This window comes from Pristis pectinata, chromosome 4 (assembly GCF_009764475.1).
Source record: "Pristis pectinata isolate sPriPec2 chromosome 4, sPriPec2.1.pri, whole genome shotgun sequence".
Classification (NCBI taxonomy): Eukaryota; Metazoa; Chordata; class Chondrichthyes; order Rhinopristiformes; family Pristidae; genus Pristis; species Pristis pectinata.
In genome coordinates, this window is record NC_067408.1 from 48831261 (window position 1) to 48848100 (window position 16840).

General features: G+C 39.1%; 1 protein-coding gene across 3 annotated transcripts in view; it reads left to right on the forward strand.

The window, feature by feature from the left end:
* Positions 1-16560, forward strand: part of LOC127569461 (C-terminal-binding protein 1-like) — a 64459-nt gene extending 47899 nt beyond the window's left edge. For all 3 annotated transcript variants that reach the window (XM_052014139.1, XM_052014138.1, XM_052014137.1), the window contains 7 exons: positions 615-759; positions 2134-2340; positions 4928-5142; positions 6321-6451; positions 7985-8112; positions 10497-10614; positions 14960-16560. In XM_052014139.1, the coding sequence (XP_051870099.1) occupies positions 615-759; positions 2134-2340; positions 4928-5142; positions 6321-6451; positions 7985-8112; positions 10497-10614; positions 14960-15143 (1128 nt within the window). In that variant the 3' untranslated portion in view covers positions 15144-16560. The remainder of the gene's footprint in view (positions 1-614; positions 760-2133; positions 2341-4927; positions 5143-6320; positions 6452-7984; positions 8113-10496; positions 10615-14959) is intronic.
* The last annotated feature ends 280 nt before the right edge of the window (positions 16561-16840 follow it).

Below are 16840 nucleotides of genomic sequence, written 5' to 3' on the forward strand. Positions count from 1 at the left end.
TAGAGTGACATGTTGAAAATGTTAACTTGAATGTAATGTTTATACATGAATTTTTATGAATTAAAGTATATTTTTTGTGGTAATAGAACTCTTGCAGATGAGCAGCATGTGCATTTTGAAGGAATTGCTGGGGAAATGACCTTGGAATTTCATACACCAAGAGCTGATGCTTTTCTAGGTGCATGGAAATGGTCCGAGACAGAGTTGCACTTTCAAATTAATGAAGCTAAATTGTATGCCATGTTTTACACCTGACCGAGATGTGCTTGTTTTGGGGGGGAGGGGTCTTAGAAAGCATATTTAACCCATACAGAATAATATGCTGTAGATGTTTGATAGGATAGTGCAGAAAAAAAGTTTACATTGTTCATTTTCATTGTGCTTATCCCTGAGAGACCTTGATGTGTTGCTATGTGGTTTAAGGCTTTTATTTAGAAGTTGTTTAACTCAAATTGCACAATTTAAAATCCCATTCTATTGTGTTAACATTGCTTGTATAACTTTTCTCAGAAAATTGACTGACTTGATCATTGAACTCTTACCTGGAAAAATGCTGTGCTCTCTTGTGTATGTGAAGAAAATAATCAAGCTGATGAGGTTTGCTTTTAAAACAGGTACTGAATGAAGCAGTGGGTGCCCTAATGTACCACACTATTACATTAACACGGGAAGACCTTGAGAAATTCAAAGCACTTCGAATTATTGTCAGGATTGGCAGTGGTTATGACAACGTTGACATCAAATCTGCAGCTGATTTGGGTAAGAGATTGGACTGTCCGTTATTTTGGAGAGCTGCTAGTTGATGGAGAATCAGGTCTATTTCCCAGAACTATATCATTCTGCTGATGTAATGACACTTTTTGTAATCGTATGGGCACCTTGTTATCTATAAATGAGCTCTGTACAGTAGGTAGTACTGTTTAGTGTATCTGAGGATTTCTGTTCATTTGATTATTGTAATTTATTATCGCAGGCAAGTAGGCTGCTTCTACTAAATACAGTTTCTCCTCAAGCACAGACTTTCCCTTCACATTGGGGCAGCACATGAGAGCTCTGTGGCATGTTTCTGAAATGATGAATTGGAGGCTTTCATCGCCTGTTTTATCCCATTGAGTTCCAGATCTCCCTAATAGTTGGCAGAGAATTGTGAGGACATTCTCAACAGATGAGAAAATATGTAAAATTTTGTCCATATTCTATCTTCAGCTGGGTACATTGACTGATGCTTGCTGTGTTCATTGACAACTTTCAAGCATTCGCTGTTAAGTGCGAAGTAATATTCATGCATGAAAATGTCAGAATGACCATATCGAACAAGGAAGAGCCAACCGCCTAGCCTTGTTGTTTAATGACACTACCATTGTATTCTCCATCATCAATGTCCTGGGGATCACCAATGACCAGAAATTAAATTGGGCCAGCGATTATAAATATTGTGATGTCAAATACTGTGTATTCAGTGAATTGCTTGTCACTGACACCCCGAAGTCTTTGTTCCATTTAGAATGGACAAGTCAGGAGCGTGAGGGGAGTTTTACCCAACAGTGTTCTGTACAGTATAACACATTTCTACAAGGTATTATGATGTCTTTTTTGGAGAAGTATACAGAAAGAAGTTGGGACTACTACTTTGCATCTTCTCCTTTTTCCTTCCTGCTTGAATCTTCCCCCACTTCCCCACCTCAGGTGCCCATCTCCAATAAGCTTGGACATCAGAACCCAGGGCAATTAGAGAGCAAATTGCAGTGAAACAGACCAATCTTGAACTGATAAGCTGGTACCTATTCACTTGACTATAGTGTAATCTTCGCAGTGAATGCAACCAAGCTATGGAATCACTAGCAACCAAGGGAGAACCATAGAAATTGGAAGTGCAGTGAACTTGAATTGAGGAATTCTGAGCATTGTAGCAGTAGAAGTTAGAGATGGATGCAAGTTAACAAAGGAATTGGATCACAATGAGGATTTTTAAATTGTATCATTAGAGAGTGGGGTAAAGTGTTTAATAGTGCATTTGAAAATGATTAATTTGCCATTTTGTTTCGTTCAAATTAACTTTTTTTTTTAAATTACTCAATAGACCTGGTATTTAGTGGTGATGGTTGAATCACAGACACTTTTTCTATTTGACAGGGATTGCAGTGTGTAACATTCCCTCGTCGTCAGTGGAGGAAACAGCAGACTCAGCGCTGTGTCACATATTAAACCTTTACAGGCGGTCAACATGGCTTCATCAGGCCTTGCGAGAGGGGACAAGAGTATCAAGTGTTGAACAGATCAGAGAGGTGGCAGCTGGAGCAGCTCGGATCCGTGGAGAAACTCTGGGCATCATTGGACTGGGTATGTTCATCAGACAGTGTGTAATCCTAAGAGCTGCACATGTGTTCCTCGCTCTCCACCTCTGTTTTTCTAATGAAGGCCATCAGTTTAATGATAGCACCAGAAGGTTGTGGGTCCAAATCCCACTCCAGCACTTTGAGCATAAAACTTGGGCAGCTACTCCAGTGCAGTCCATTGGAAGTATTGAAGCAAAAAAAAGATCCTTTAGCAGAGATATTAAGTTGAAGCTCCTCCAACCCATGTAAAAGAGTTGTATTATACTTTGAAGAAAGGGGATCTGCCGCAGTGTCCAGGCCAGTATTTACTGATCAGTCAACACTATAAAGTAGATTATCTGCTTGCAAACTTGAGTGAGTTTAATTCACTACCACATCACAGTGACTATAATTGTAAGTGCATCAGGATGCCCTGAAGAAGTGAACTGTGCTAAATAAATTCAACTTATTTTTCTGAATCAAAGTTGCTTTTCCAGTTTGGATGCTGGCATTTTTTTTTAAAGTGACTATATTCCATTTTCTAGACATTGAGTGAGATATAACAAGTAAAAGATTCTGTTTTAAGAGATTCAAATATCACTGGTTGGCTCAACATTTATTGAGCATGTCTAAATGAATGGTTTGTTGGACCACTTCAGATGTCAGCTAAGAACTGACACTTTCCTCTGGGTCAAAGCAGGTAAGGGCAGCCAGTTTTTTTTCCCCCCCCAGAGGAAATGGAGCATTGCAACCTCTCCCACTCAAAATACATAGAAATTTATGGCATAGAAAGGGGGCTGTTTCATCTTTACCAACTGAGGAAGGAGTTACCTGGGCTAATCCCACTTCTGAGATCCTTTAGTTCTCATTGTAGGTTGCTGTTCGTGGTCGACATGTGTCCTTTAATTGTAATGTGGGTTTCTGCCTCCTTTATAATTTTAGACATTAGTTTCAGATTCATACTACACTTTGTTTTATTTGACCTTTCTAATTTCTAATTTACTTAAATTCATATTTCTTTGACTTCTCTGCAAAGAGAAATGGATCATTCCTTACAACCCAAATACTCATCATGCATTCTGCCAGCCTTTTCGATTTACAAACTTACTTAATAAAATGCTTTCCAGGCACACATCCCATTTGTAAATCGAGGAATGGCTTTATCTGGAATAGAACTTGATTTTGCCAGTGCAACTTATTGTGATGAACGAAGTTAAAAAGCTGCAAGAAGACAATGGACCAGTTAAGTAGGCACAGAGTGGCAAATTGAATTCAATCCAGAGAAGTGTTAGCCTGGGTTTGGTTTAGCTAATCTTGCTTCTTAATTGCAGTTCTCCAGCCCTGGTTGAAATCCTTTTAAATTTCCTCCATCTCCTAGTACTATTGCATCCAGCTGTAAACTAAATAATATGTAATGTGCAGTTTAACCTGACCTTCCTGCTCCTGTATTCTTTCTCTAAGCCTAATGACTCCTATGCCACCTTAGCCATTTTATCTATCTGTAATGGATTTGTAGATGTGTACTCTAAAATACATGTTTCTGTATATTACTTGGTATCCCACCACACTTCTGTATCCTTTTGCCTTGTCTGTCCTAATGATTGGCTGATGTTTCTCTGGATTGAATTCAGTTTGCCACTCTGTGCCTACTTAACTGGTCCATTGTCTTCCTGCAGCTTTTAACTTCCTTCATCACAATAAGTTGCACTGGCAAAATCAAGTTCTATTTCAGATATAGCCATTCCTCAATTTACGTTCTATTAAGCAAAAGTTTATAAATCGAAAAGGCTGGCAGAATGCATTATGGGTAGTTTGATTCAGTTTATCCCCATGGGCAGAGAGTGGGGCAAAATTTGTTATGGTGAGAAATGGATTCTTAAGATGAGGAAACATAACCTAAAGAGTCATTGATGGCGTTGATCATGATGTTCTGTTAACAGGTGGGGGGGGGGGGGGTGTCATTGGTAGACCTCTGAACAAAAGGCAAAATGCTGCAGGTGCTGACCATCCATAAGACAAAATAAGTTGCTGGGGATGCTCTATAGGTGAAATGGCATCTGTAGAAAGTTAGAAACCAGTTTGATTGTGGTCATCTTGGCAAAACTGGAAGATGTTACTGACCCAAGCACACTTGCAATACTCACCACACTCCACTGTGATTGAACATGCAAGTAAACGTAGATTATTTAACAGCAGACATTGGGCATAAAGAAGGAAATATAAAACTGTTAAACATGTGACTATTTTAAAAGACTGGGCAAGCAGGTAGAAAGAAAATATGACAAACTAGCAGAAGTAGAGCAGGAGCCTACTAAAAAGAAACTACATTTTCGAGAAGGATGCAAAGGGCCTTGCCAATGAAGAGTATTGCCCTGTCCATGGTTGATTAGTCTGGTTGTCACATGATGGCAACTAGGAGCGGTGACTAAATCTCTCTTCTCTCTCCGCCCACCGCCCCCCCACCCAAAAATTCTCCTGCAGAGGAGTTCATCGATGCAGATGTGGAATTGATATTGGGACAGCCTGCTTAGTGCATTTTTTCCTGCCTTGCTATTAAGGAGATTGGTATTCTTCTCTGATTATAAACTATGAATGTCTCCTTTCTCTTGCAGGCCGCATTGGTCAGGCAGTAGCTTTGCGGGCCAAAACATTTGGATTCAATGTGATCTTCTATGATCCATACCTGCCAGATGGAGTGGAGAAGTCACTTGGTCTGCAGAGAATTAGCACCTTACAGGATCTGCTGGTTCACAGTGACTGTGTGACCTTGCACTGCAGCCTAAATGAGCACAATCATCACCTCATCAATGACTTCACCATCAAACAGGTATAAATGCCAGGGTAATGTGGGTCATTGTATTAGCACATCTCTCAAGCTTAATTCATCACATAAATCCTTGGAGCTGTTTGCACTGTTTAAAAAAAAGTGTTTGTAAAATCAAATACAAAGTCCCATAAACTGATTCGAATAAAGTTATAGATGGTGTTGCTTCAGGAAAGTTTTTAGTCCCTCCTAGACATAAGGGCATCACTCTCAAGCCAGCATTAGTTACCCAACCCTAAGAGTCAACTTGAACTGCAGAAGATGATTTGTATCTTTAATGCTCAGAACAGTTGATTACTTAGTCCACTTACAAGAGCAGTCCAGAGTAAACCAGATTAGTGTATGACTGTAGCCTGAATTGTTTCTTTCCTTAATGGACATCAGTAAGCAAATTGGGCTTTCACATCAATCCAAAAAAATTTTTAATCAGTTTTGCAGATTTTTATTTATTGACTTTTTTTCTCCATTCGATTCAAAGTCTTGAACTGCCAGGTTTGAAGTCTGAGGTTCCTTGCGCTCCAGTTACTAAATGAACCATACAGACTATGAATATGCCTTATTTTATCCCTAGTCTGTAATGAGTTAACTAAACTCCCACCGAGTAAGATAACACTATTTATAGAGAGCTCTTGTCCATAAGGCATCCTTGACCACTAATATCATATCCAACATAATTATCTCTTAATACAGTGAGTCATGATGATAAGTTTCTTTTAATGGAATAGGTTGATGAAATCGGGTAATTGAGTAGTGAACTGATTTGAAAATTGAATAGGTTGCTAAAGTAAGCTAATTAAATAGCAGTTTAAATTATGAAGTGCAAATTGCTCGCTGTTTACAATTCTCTGCACTCTCAATTTTATGAATAACATTAACTCTCCTGCTGGCGCTCTGTCTGTTGGATGATAAATGCTTTGTGTTGTTACATGCAGAAGGAATTTTACAGAAGTAATTTTACTGAAGTAATTGATTTGTTATGTCTGGTTTATTGATCTGTAATCCATACATGATCGGAAAATCCTGCCTCAATAGCATATTCCAACAAGTTGCTGGGTTTACCAATGATAGTTTATTGCACTATTTTGTTAAATTCATGTACTATTTTACTCCTAATTTATCAACATTGCCCTTCAGATATGTATTGATACTGCTGTTAATAGCATTATGAATCTGACTTACAGATGCGTCAGGGAGCATTCCTGGTGAACACTGCACGAGGAGGTCTGGTGGATGAAAAGGCATTGGCACAGGCATTGAAGGATGGACGGATACGAGGGGCAGCTTTGGACGTTCATGAATCAGAACCTTTCAGGTGAGTTAGTTTGTAGAATGACTTGCAAAAAGGGGTAGGTAGGTTAAGTCAGGGTAGTGTATATACTAAAAACAGAATGTCAGAAAAACTGAACCAGTCAGGCAGCATCTGTAAAGAGAGAGACTGTTAACATTTCGAGTTAATCACCTTCCATCAGAACTCAAGGTTAAAAGTGAATCAATTTTAAATTGCAGAGAAAGGGCAAAGAGAACAGAAGTGCAGGTCTGTGGTAGGAGCAAGCAGGAAAACTTGACACAAGGGTGGGGTAGGGGGAGGGGGTGTAATAAAAATTTAATGCTGAAAATCTGAGACACAGTACTGGCATGTCTGATTACCTGAAATGGCTGACTTCTATATTGAGTCTTCAAGCCTATGTATCAAATTGAGTGCTACTCTTCAAGCTTCATTGAAGGCCAAATTCAGAGCTTGGAGCATTTTCTGTTTTTACTTCAGCATCTGTAGTGTTTTGCTTTAAGGTAGTATATACATTTCTTGAAATCTGTCAATAGTTGGTGATTGAAGAGCAGAGGGAGTGTGGTTTAGGGCAGGAGGGGGAAATAAAAGGGTGTCTGTGTCAGTTAAATCAACATAATTTCTTCTATCCTTCAGTTGCTGATGAAAACTCAGCAGCTCAACAGTAGAGGAGGGGCAGGGTGGGGTGTTGAGTAAAGAAATTTCATGCATAGTTTTGGAGTAATTTTAAAGCTAGTCTGCTTTAGGATGAAAGTTAAGCAACAGACGTTTCCATGAGCCCTTCCCTCCGGGGCTAAAACTCTAGTATGGAATTGACAGCAAAAATGCAGCAGATGTTCAATTAAGGTCATGGCCACTTTGATTCGACCCAGCTAGCATGGGTCATACCTAGCACCCTCTTGTCTGTTGTGAACAAGCTTTTCTTATAGATTGGCTGCTAGTCAAATGAGTTACCGTCATTAACCAAGGACCTTGGACATTCCCAGTCAATGCAGCCCAAATCTTATAAATCACACTGGAACAAAGTTAGACTTTGTCAGACAAAGACGGTCCATCTCCTGGTTACAATATCATAAATTGTACTCTGATATGGGTCTGGTAAGTCCCAAGTTTTAAACTTTGTCTGAAGCCTTTGTCCACATTGAACTATTGAGGAATGGTCTAAGGATGATGTAGCTTTTTGCTACAAATGGTAAATGAGAAAAAGCCATTGCAGCAATTGTGGTTCTATCCAGCAAATTGTGATTCACATCATGAATTCTGTCCTAAATAATTCTTTAGTCATTTCATAACATTCATTCATTTGGTTTCACCTCAAGCTCTTGAATAGATCTGCAATCATGATACAATTGTAAGCTGAAGTTCAAATAACCATGTACTAGGACTGGTAGTAGTAGTACTCAAACCAAAGGAGAAAATAGATGGCAGTCCATTAGAATCTGGGGGAAAAAAAGATACATTTATGCTCTTCAATGCTATTTCTCTGCTTGTTTTTACAAAGCTTATTTTTATCAAATTTCCAAGATACTACATCTATAATTTCTTCTTGGTGTCTTTTAGCTTTAGTCAGGGTCCCTTGAAGGATGCACCAAACCTCATTTGCACCCCACACACAGCGTGGTATAGTGAGCAGGCTTCAATTGAAGTGCGAGAGGAGGCGGCTAGAGAAATCCGAAGAGCTATCACAGGTATGGTGTGATGTTTGGTCTCTCGAGCGCTGTTAATTAGGAAATGGGGAAGAATGGTCCTGGAATGAGCATTACTCAAGTGCACAGTGCCATGGCTGTTGTAGCTTACAATTAACCAAATACATGCATCCTGCTGGTTTCTCCAATTTTAAAACACTGTTTCATTGCCATTTTCAAGGGCAAAAATCAAGGCAAATTGGCTGAAAACCCTATCAATTGGTGGACCAAGCTCTGTGTTCATAAGCAACGTGGTGGAACAAAGGAAATCAGGGATGTGCAAAGATGCTGGAATTGGAAAATCCCTGAGTTCTAGAGTAGTTTTTAGAGTTAGAGAACAACAAACTAAAGATAAGAATTTAAAATATATCACAAGTGATTTATAAAAGCAATGTTTTCCATAAAATCATACAAAATATTCGTATTCTATTCGTAAGTAACTATGAATAAAACTTGAATTGCAACATTTTTAATTGCTTGACAATCCTACTTTAGATATACTCCTGCAGTTTGAGCAACGGAACCAAATACTGAATCAGCCACAAGAGGACAGGAGTGTGCTTTGCTATCAGCATGCGAAGTGTACTTGTGCCATCCTGTGGTAGAAAACAATTCCGGCACAAGCAGCAGCAAAAGTGTGCTCTGCTTTGTAGCTCCTCTCCTCATTCCTTTTCATCATGTCTTGTAATTATGAATTGGCAGTTACCAGTGAAAGTTAGAAAAGAAATGGCAGATGCTGGAAGTAAAACAGAAAAGGCTGGAAACAAAGAGCATGTCAGACAGCATCTGTGGAAAGAGAAACAGATGTAATGCTTTTGGTCTGAGATATGCTGCCTAACCTGCAGGGCGTTTCCAGCATTTTCTGTTTTTAGTTCAGCGGTTAAAGGTATTTGAACATGTGAAGCAGGAGCAGGTCACTCTGCCCTTCAAGTCTGCTCCACCATTTAATAAAATCATGGCTGATCTGACTTTTGCATTCCTGTCTGTTCAAGGTAACCATTCACCCTGACTTAACAAGTATCTATTTACCTCTACTTGAAAATATTCAAAGTCTCTGCTTCTACCATCCCTTGAGGTAGAGAATTCCAAAGGCTTGTGACCCTTTAATAGAGGGGGGAAAAATTGCCTCCCCTCTCTTGAATGGGAAATCTTTAATTTTTAAATAGTGGTCCCTAAATCTAGATTCTTCCACAACATTGTTTGATACTGTTCCAAGATTCTGGAGACATGAGTTGAAACCTGCTGCAATTATTGATGTTTTTGTTGTGTCTTCAATCCATAAATCTTAGTAATTAAAGTATATTGCAGATGCTGTAGAATCTGAGAACTTACCTGTGATAGTCTGGTAACAATGCAGTAATCACAAGTGTATGATGTTAGTTAATATAATAAAGTATTAAACATCTTTATTTTTCCCTCCTCCACTTTTATTAGGATTAAAGGGACAAAATTGTACAACAGAGGGCCCATACCTTGAATGAGTCTTGTGTGCTGGTTCCATAATTTCACTTGTCTTTTGCAGCTGTGTGCTTCCCAGTGTGTCCGAGGCCTCATTGCCACAACCATCCAAGTGGTAATTGAGCCTCGGGAATGTGCAGCTCTGCCCCCAGCCCCACTGACAGTCTTTTGATACTTATGCTAAGGCCTTTCCATCTATATCAGAACGTATCTGTTCAGACATTTTTAAGTTTAAATTTTTAGTTTGATTTTAAAAATTGTAGTTAATACATTAAACTACTGTAGATTCAAAAAACACAACATGAAATGAAACTACATTTTTAATAAGTATCAAATGAATGTGCCTGTGTTAGATATGCCAGTGTGGCTGGTGTAGAGTCGAGGGGCCAGATACCTTGTATAGCTAGCCCCAAGCTCCAGGAGAGATTGGAACTCCCTAAACTCAGTGGTGCAATGTGCAGCTGTGGCAGATGTGCATCTGTTGGCCCACAGTCAGGATATCAATGTATGTACCATCCAGCCCACTGCATAACTCTAGGTGAACATGATAAAGCAAAGCAAAAAATTTTGAATGGATTAAAAAAGGATAACCAGGAATGTTAAATTAAATAATAACTTTCCAAGCTAGTTATCCCTCTTTCCCCTCAATCTGAAACATCCTGATTTTTTAAAAAATATATATTATTCTTTCCCCCTCCTGGTTGAGAATTCATTCTTTATCTGAAAAGAATCACATGAGCAAGTCTGTTAGTGCTGCATTTGTGTACTTCAGGGTGGAGTATGGGCACATCTTCGATAATTAACATTCTCCTTGGGGAGAATGGTATTTAGGGTGAACATATGTCCTAATGATGGTGCCTCAGACTAATGATCTGTTGGTCCATGTGCCTCAAGTCAGTTACCAACTTGTATTCTCTACTTCTCCACAGGGCGGATTCCAGATACCTTGAAAAACTGTGTGAACAAAGAGTATCTAGCCGCAGCTGCACAGTGGACTGGCATTGACCCTGTGGCTGTACATCCTGAGCTGAATGGAGCTGCTTACAGGTAGAAAAAGGATTTGGTTATGAGTTCCTAATAAGATAATGATGCAAGTCTTTCTTCTGAAGCTTGACTGGAGCCTCTTGCATTAAAAATGCTGCCTGTTTTCATCTTGGTATATAACAATTGGAGTGCACATATGCAGTGCTTTTAACGTAGAAAAACATAACAGACAATAATTCTAGCCGAATGTCAAGCCAAAGTGGTGACAGAGCATCTTTATGAATCCTTCATTTAGGTTTGGTATGCTATGCAGTTATGAGATCACGTTGCATAATTATGCTTTTCTATCTCTGGCATTATAAGCATGGTGTTATCATCCACAAGGTGAACATCCTAACTACGATGAAAACTGAGATTTTGAGAAATACTGTATTTGGGATTTCTTGCGATATTATTTCAGTAACAAAATTGTTTTCTCCTGTAATTTCTATTCCATACAAGTTTATATAGGAACACATTGACACATTTCAACCCCTCAAATCTTTACAGCAATTGAATTATCATGGCTAACTTGTACCTTTTTGTTACACTTCCCTACTTTACTCCATGTTCCTTGATACCTCCAACTTGTGAATTCTATTGACCTTCGTCTTGAACATTTCAATTGACCCAGAATCGCTTGCCATTTAGGGGAGTGCCGCAGCACCAGTGATCAGAGTTCAATACTGACCTGTGGTGCTGCCTTTGTGGAGTTTGCATTTTCTCCTTGTGACCATGTGGGTTTTCTCTGGGTGCTTTTGTTTCTTCGTACATCCCAAAGACGTGCAGGTTGGTAGGTTAATTGACCACTGGAAATTGTCCCCAGTGTGTAGGTGAGCAGTAGAATTTGGGAGAGTTAAGGGGAATGTAGGAGAACAAAAAAGGATTAGCATAAATGGATGCTTGATGGTTGGTGTGAACTTATTGGGCTAAAGGGCTTGTTTGCATGCTATATACCTCTGTCTCTGTCTCTATTTCCACTACATCTTTTATATATAAAGAGTACCTGGAGAACCGTTTAAGTGTTCAATTGGAAAGAAGATTTTAAGTGGGAAATCTAAACATGTCCCAGCACTGCTGTATTTAACAAGACAATTTAATTATTCTAATACTAGGAGAATAGATAAACTAGAAGATTTACTCAGTGCAGCACTGGGATTAGAGGATTAACAAAGATCTGTTCAGTATGGCAATACCAATTGGCCTTCCAGCAAATCTGTCACTGTTCCAACATATGTGTATATATTTAAAAAAGACCAGCTGGTCATTTGAATGTGTGCCATCATAACATGTTGTGACTTCTGCATATCCTCACCCCATTCCTGGTGCATAGCCATGCAATCTCCTAGAGAGCAGCAATAAAATAAATTAAAGAAAATACTCTAGGAAATTTCCCACTGAAGACCAACCCCCCACCCCCACCTTTGTGGTTAAGCTCCAGAAAACACCGGGACTGCTGCTTTCTGTATATATCTTGCCCATTTTTGCAAATTCTTTACCTTGGAGTGCCTGCAACCCCCTGCACTAATTGGTTCTGTTTGCTCTGTGGGCAATCTTTGTGTTGCCTTTAGTTGATTTGTTATTTATCTTAAATGTGTGTCTTGGTTACCCTTCTATTGGAAATTTCTCCTCATTTCCCAAATGCCTTTCGTGGACATCTGAAATCACCCTTCAACCTTTTCTGCTATAATTGCAATTTCTCTGTTCTTGCTCATTTTTGAAATCGTGCTGCACAGTGTTCTCTCGTGCAAAGCAAGAGCATCCTTTCTTCAAAGTACTGCCCAGAATTGACTACAGTATTCTAATTGTGGTAACTAATGTTTTATAAAGATTTTAACACGTCTTTCTTGTTTTTATACTCTGCCATGTGTCTTAACCTCCCCAACTTGATCTGCCACCTTGAAATATAAAAGCATTAGAATTGGGATGTCATGTTGCGGATGTACGAAACATTGGTTAGGCCACACTTGGAGTATTGTGTACAGCTCTGATTGCCACACTACAAGAAAGATATGGTTACGTTAGAAGAGATTCACCAGGATGTTGCCTGGAATGGAGGGTTTTAGTTACAAGGAGAGATTGGATTGGGTTTTTTTTCTCACTGGAAGCCTGAGGAGTGACCTTACAAAGGTTTATAAGATTGAGGGGCACAGATAGGTTAGATGGTTGGTCTTTCTCCCAGGGTAGTGGATTCTAAAACTAGAGGGCGTAAGGTGAGAGGGGAGAAATTTAAGAGATCCGAGAGGCAAGTTCCTCCACCCCCCTCCCCCCCAAGAGAGTGTGGCTATATGGAACAAACTGCCAGAGGTGGTGGTAAAGGCAGATAAAATTTTTAAAAGGCATTTGAACAAGTACAGGCAGTCCCCTGGTTACCTAAGGGTTCAGTTCCTGAGAAATGTCCATGAACAGATTTCTCTAAGTCAGGAATGTCCATTTTCTATAGCTACCCTTATTGTATCACTCTACGTGCACAGGATATAATTTCATTTCACTGAATAATCACCTGAACACTACCCATAATTAAACTAATGGAATATATACTATATCCAATCATTAAAAAATACCATGCAACATTACTACTACTACTAGCTTGAAAAATACTTCAAAATTTTGACGAGCCTCGATTTGATCAAGTTAAATCTCACTTATTGGAAAATAAGCATTATGTTAATGTTTTTATGAATATTTGATGCTGGACCATTAACTAAAATTAGGTTTGGTGCCTACTTAATTTCTTCATGATGTGCAGAAAATTATTGCTTTTCATAGCTACTGCTGAAATGTGTGGACATTACCCAAAGATTTTCTGACTCAGTTGCACTTGTAATTTGTGCCCAAGATGCCTCATCTTTGTGGGCAAACTGCTGGCCAGAGTGTTAAAACTCCACACTTGTTGTGAATTTGTAATAAATGACCAGTGTTTGGGGATGTCATCCATGCAATTGGGAAAGTTGTACATTCTCTTTATTGGGTGGATGAGTTTGTTTGCTTGTGCCAGTCAATGCAAATAATGGGAGATCATTGAATTTTGCACTGTTTGCATTCCTTGTTCAGCAGGGAAATTCCCATTATTTAAAAAAAAAACGTCACTACCAGATCCATGGTCCCATTATGCATCTGGTTAAGAGAGCCCAGCTCTTGACACGGTTGTTCTGTAATTAGCTTTCAGGTGGTGCAGCAGTGATTACATTTCTTAAGTGAAAATAACTTCACTTTCCCCCAATCTGTCTACCAGAACTCCACTGATGCATGCTTGTCTACTTCCCTCCATCTGTTTCCTTATACCTGAAACTTTGCCCACTCAGTGGTCTCCTGTCACAAAGGCACTTTTAATGATTTAGATTAACGTACAGTACTTTGGCTAATAAACTCCGACATCTGAAAAGATTGTTGCATTTAAGCAGAGTTATTCATTCTTGGAAAGCAAGTGCAGCTTGACCTGATTCTGTCATCCATCAACAACATCGCAATTGTCTGAGGCAGTCAGGAATGGATAGGTTAGCTAACTGAATAGTCAAGAGTTACTGAAGTTAAAAACAAAACAGCATTTGTATATCACCTTCCTTCATTTCAGTACATCCCAAAGTGCTTTGGAACCAGTAAAGTTTTTGAAGTGTAGTAATGTTTGAACCATTTTAATGAAGAAAAACAATGCAGTTGACTTGCCCACAGTAAACTTCCACAAACGGCAAGTGTCAATGACTAGGGAATGTGTTTGGAATATTGTGTGAGGAATGAGTGTTACCCAGAGCACAGAAGTTAAGTATCCTCATGCCATCTGATCTTGTACATCTACTTGACACAGCAGGTGTGGCCCCAGTTCAAAATTTCATCAAAGACAGATTCAGCAATCCACTACTGAATCAGAGTGTCAACTTAGTTTTGTTTTGCTAAAGCCCCTGGAGTGGGACTTGAAACTCAGCTAAGAGGCAAGAGTCCTACTAAATAACTTACAGCTGCCACAAATATGCTTATAGAGCAGCTGGAATGTCCCCATCTGAAATCATCCAAATCAACAGTTTGTACAGGTGTCAGACATACAATCCATTTGTCCACCTCTGCCATTTCCTTTGTTATGTGAACTCTTTTAATTCCAGTTCGCTTCCCAACTTCCTCTATACATTTTTGCTTTGCAGGCATGCAGTTAATGCCAATTTTAAAGCTTATTGATTCTGCATCTAATGCAGCCTGGGGACTCTGCTTCATACTCTCAGCCTTTATAATGGGAAAAAGTTGTTCTGTATTTTTTTCTGGTTTGCTGCTATTAACTAGAGAGCTATCCATGCTGGGGTTATGACACTGCATTGTTTGAACATTACAATTTACTCCCTTTGGTTCTGTTCCTTAATGGTTATTACATTTGTTACAGATTCCCGAGTGGAGTGGTTGGGGTAACAGCAGCAGGCATCCCCGCAGCAGCAGTTGAAGGAATCGTAGCAGGTGCCATCCCTATGCAGCACGGGATGCCTTCAGTAGCCCATCCTTCGCACACACCATCCCCAGGCCAGACAGCCAAATCGGAACCAGACAGAGATATCCCTGCTGACCAATAGCAGCTCTCAAGAGAAAAGAAATGGCATTCCTCACCTTTTTGACCTTTTAACCTTCTGTCAGGAAGCAGCCCGAAAGTTCGCAGCAAAAAAGAAAAATAAGTGGGACTACAAAGTGTAGTTAATGCAGTTAAACGAAGCGTGGAGTCTTACTGCATTTCCAATTGACGTCTGTAATTCTGTGACCTTGTATGAAAAGGAAAGAAACCTTGTAGTACCTCAAGTCAGCCATGAATGTACTGTCTGTGTACAGTTTTGTAGAAGCCACAGATTTGTTTAGCTGTGAATATACTTTTTAAAAAGAAAAAGTGAAAATATACAATACTTCCTACTTTTGCATATGGAGATGCTTTGTCAGTGCACAGAATTCTCAGGCGAAAAAAAAACTTCATGAATTTCTTGTCTTAGTTTACTCAGCAACTTGCACCAAGTCCCTTCAGAATTTTTATTATGGTGGCTATAGAGGTCCCAGGAACCACATTGGGATAGCTCGTCTCCCAATTACAGTATTTGGTGGAAAATACATCATACCAGTAGATAGAAAATGCCTCCCCCTCCCCCTCCCCCTTTTTTAAAAAAGTGTATAATGCTTGATGTCATAGTCCAGTCTTAGAGAAACTCAATGAATGAGTTGATATCTATCATATCTACTCATTAACGCAATTCATAATGGGGTAGTGTGATTCAGGCTTGATTTTGCTGTCCCCATTGTCATTTGTTTTTTCTTCTGTCAATTTATTCATATTTTGCCATTTTTTTTCTCTTTCCATTTAACACTTTCCTCCCACTTTCTTCCCCAGACACCCTGCCATTCCACCCACCCCCCCCAACCAAAAAATATGCAATCTCTGGATGAGAAATGGTTTTCATTTAATAAGCAGTACACGGGTTTTTATTTGGCTTGTTGCATGGAGCACTACAGTAGCAAGTGTGGATTGGGTAACTCCTCTGGAGAGTTGGCTTTTCTCCTTTATCTCAATTTAAAAAAAAATTAGCTTTTTTAGAATCTGTTTCTATAAGCATTAAATCTGTTGGCACTCGCCAACGTCCCAATACAACTTTGCATCAAGTACACCTGAAGGGACTTGAAGCAACTGTATTACCTTTGCACCATAATTTTCACAAATGCGTTTTGACATTTAAAACAAATACCCAAGGTTTTTTTTCTTCTGTTTAGAATGAGAATTTTTGTCAGTTGTAATGTGAAGTAGAAACCAGATTAGGAATTCAAACAGAATTATTTTGTTGTGCTGTTATGGCCATTGAAACTGTGAGTCCCAGAGCCCAATTGCTAAATAAGTTTTTAATCTTTCTCTCATGCCGCCTTGCTCCCTGATCATTTTTTTTTTGGTTAGAAACAATCATGTTTGTGGCTGTAATCATTGGTATGAGATATTTTAATAAAACCAACAAAAATAACTCTGGAATCTTCCAGGCAATTACTGTGTTTATTTTAGTATATGTGAACCTGTCAGTAATTTTTAATGATTTTGCAAGGAGTTCCTGATCCTGAGTCAACATATCAATATAGTTTTGTTTTTTTTTAAAATGCTGGTGTTGAAGCAAATTTAATGATTTTCAAAAGGGAATTGTTACTGATTTGAACAAATACGCAGTTAGTAGAGCTGCTGCCTCAGCTCCAGCAACCAGAGTTCAATCATTTGCAGTCACAATGGACTAACTGGAGTCCAATGTTTTAA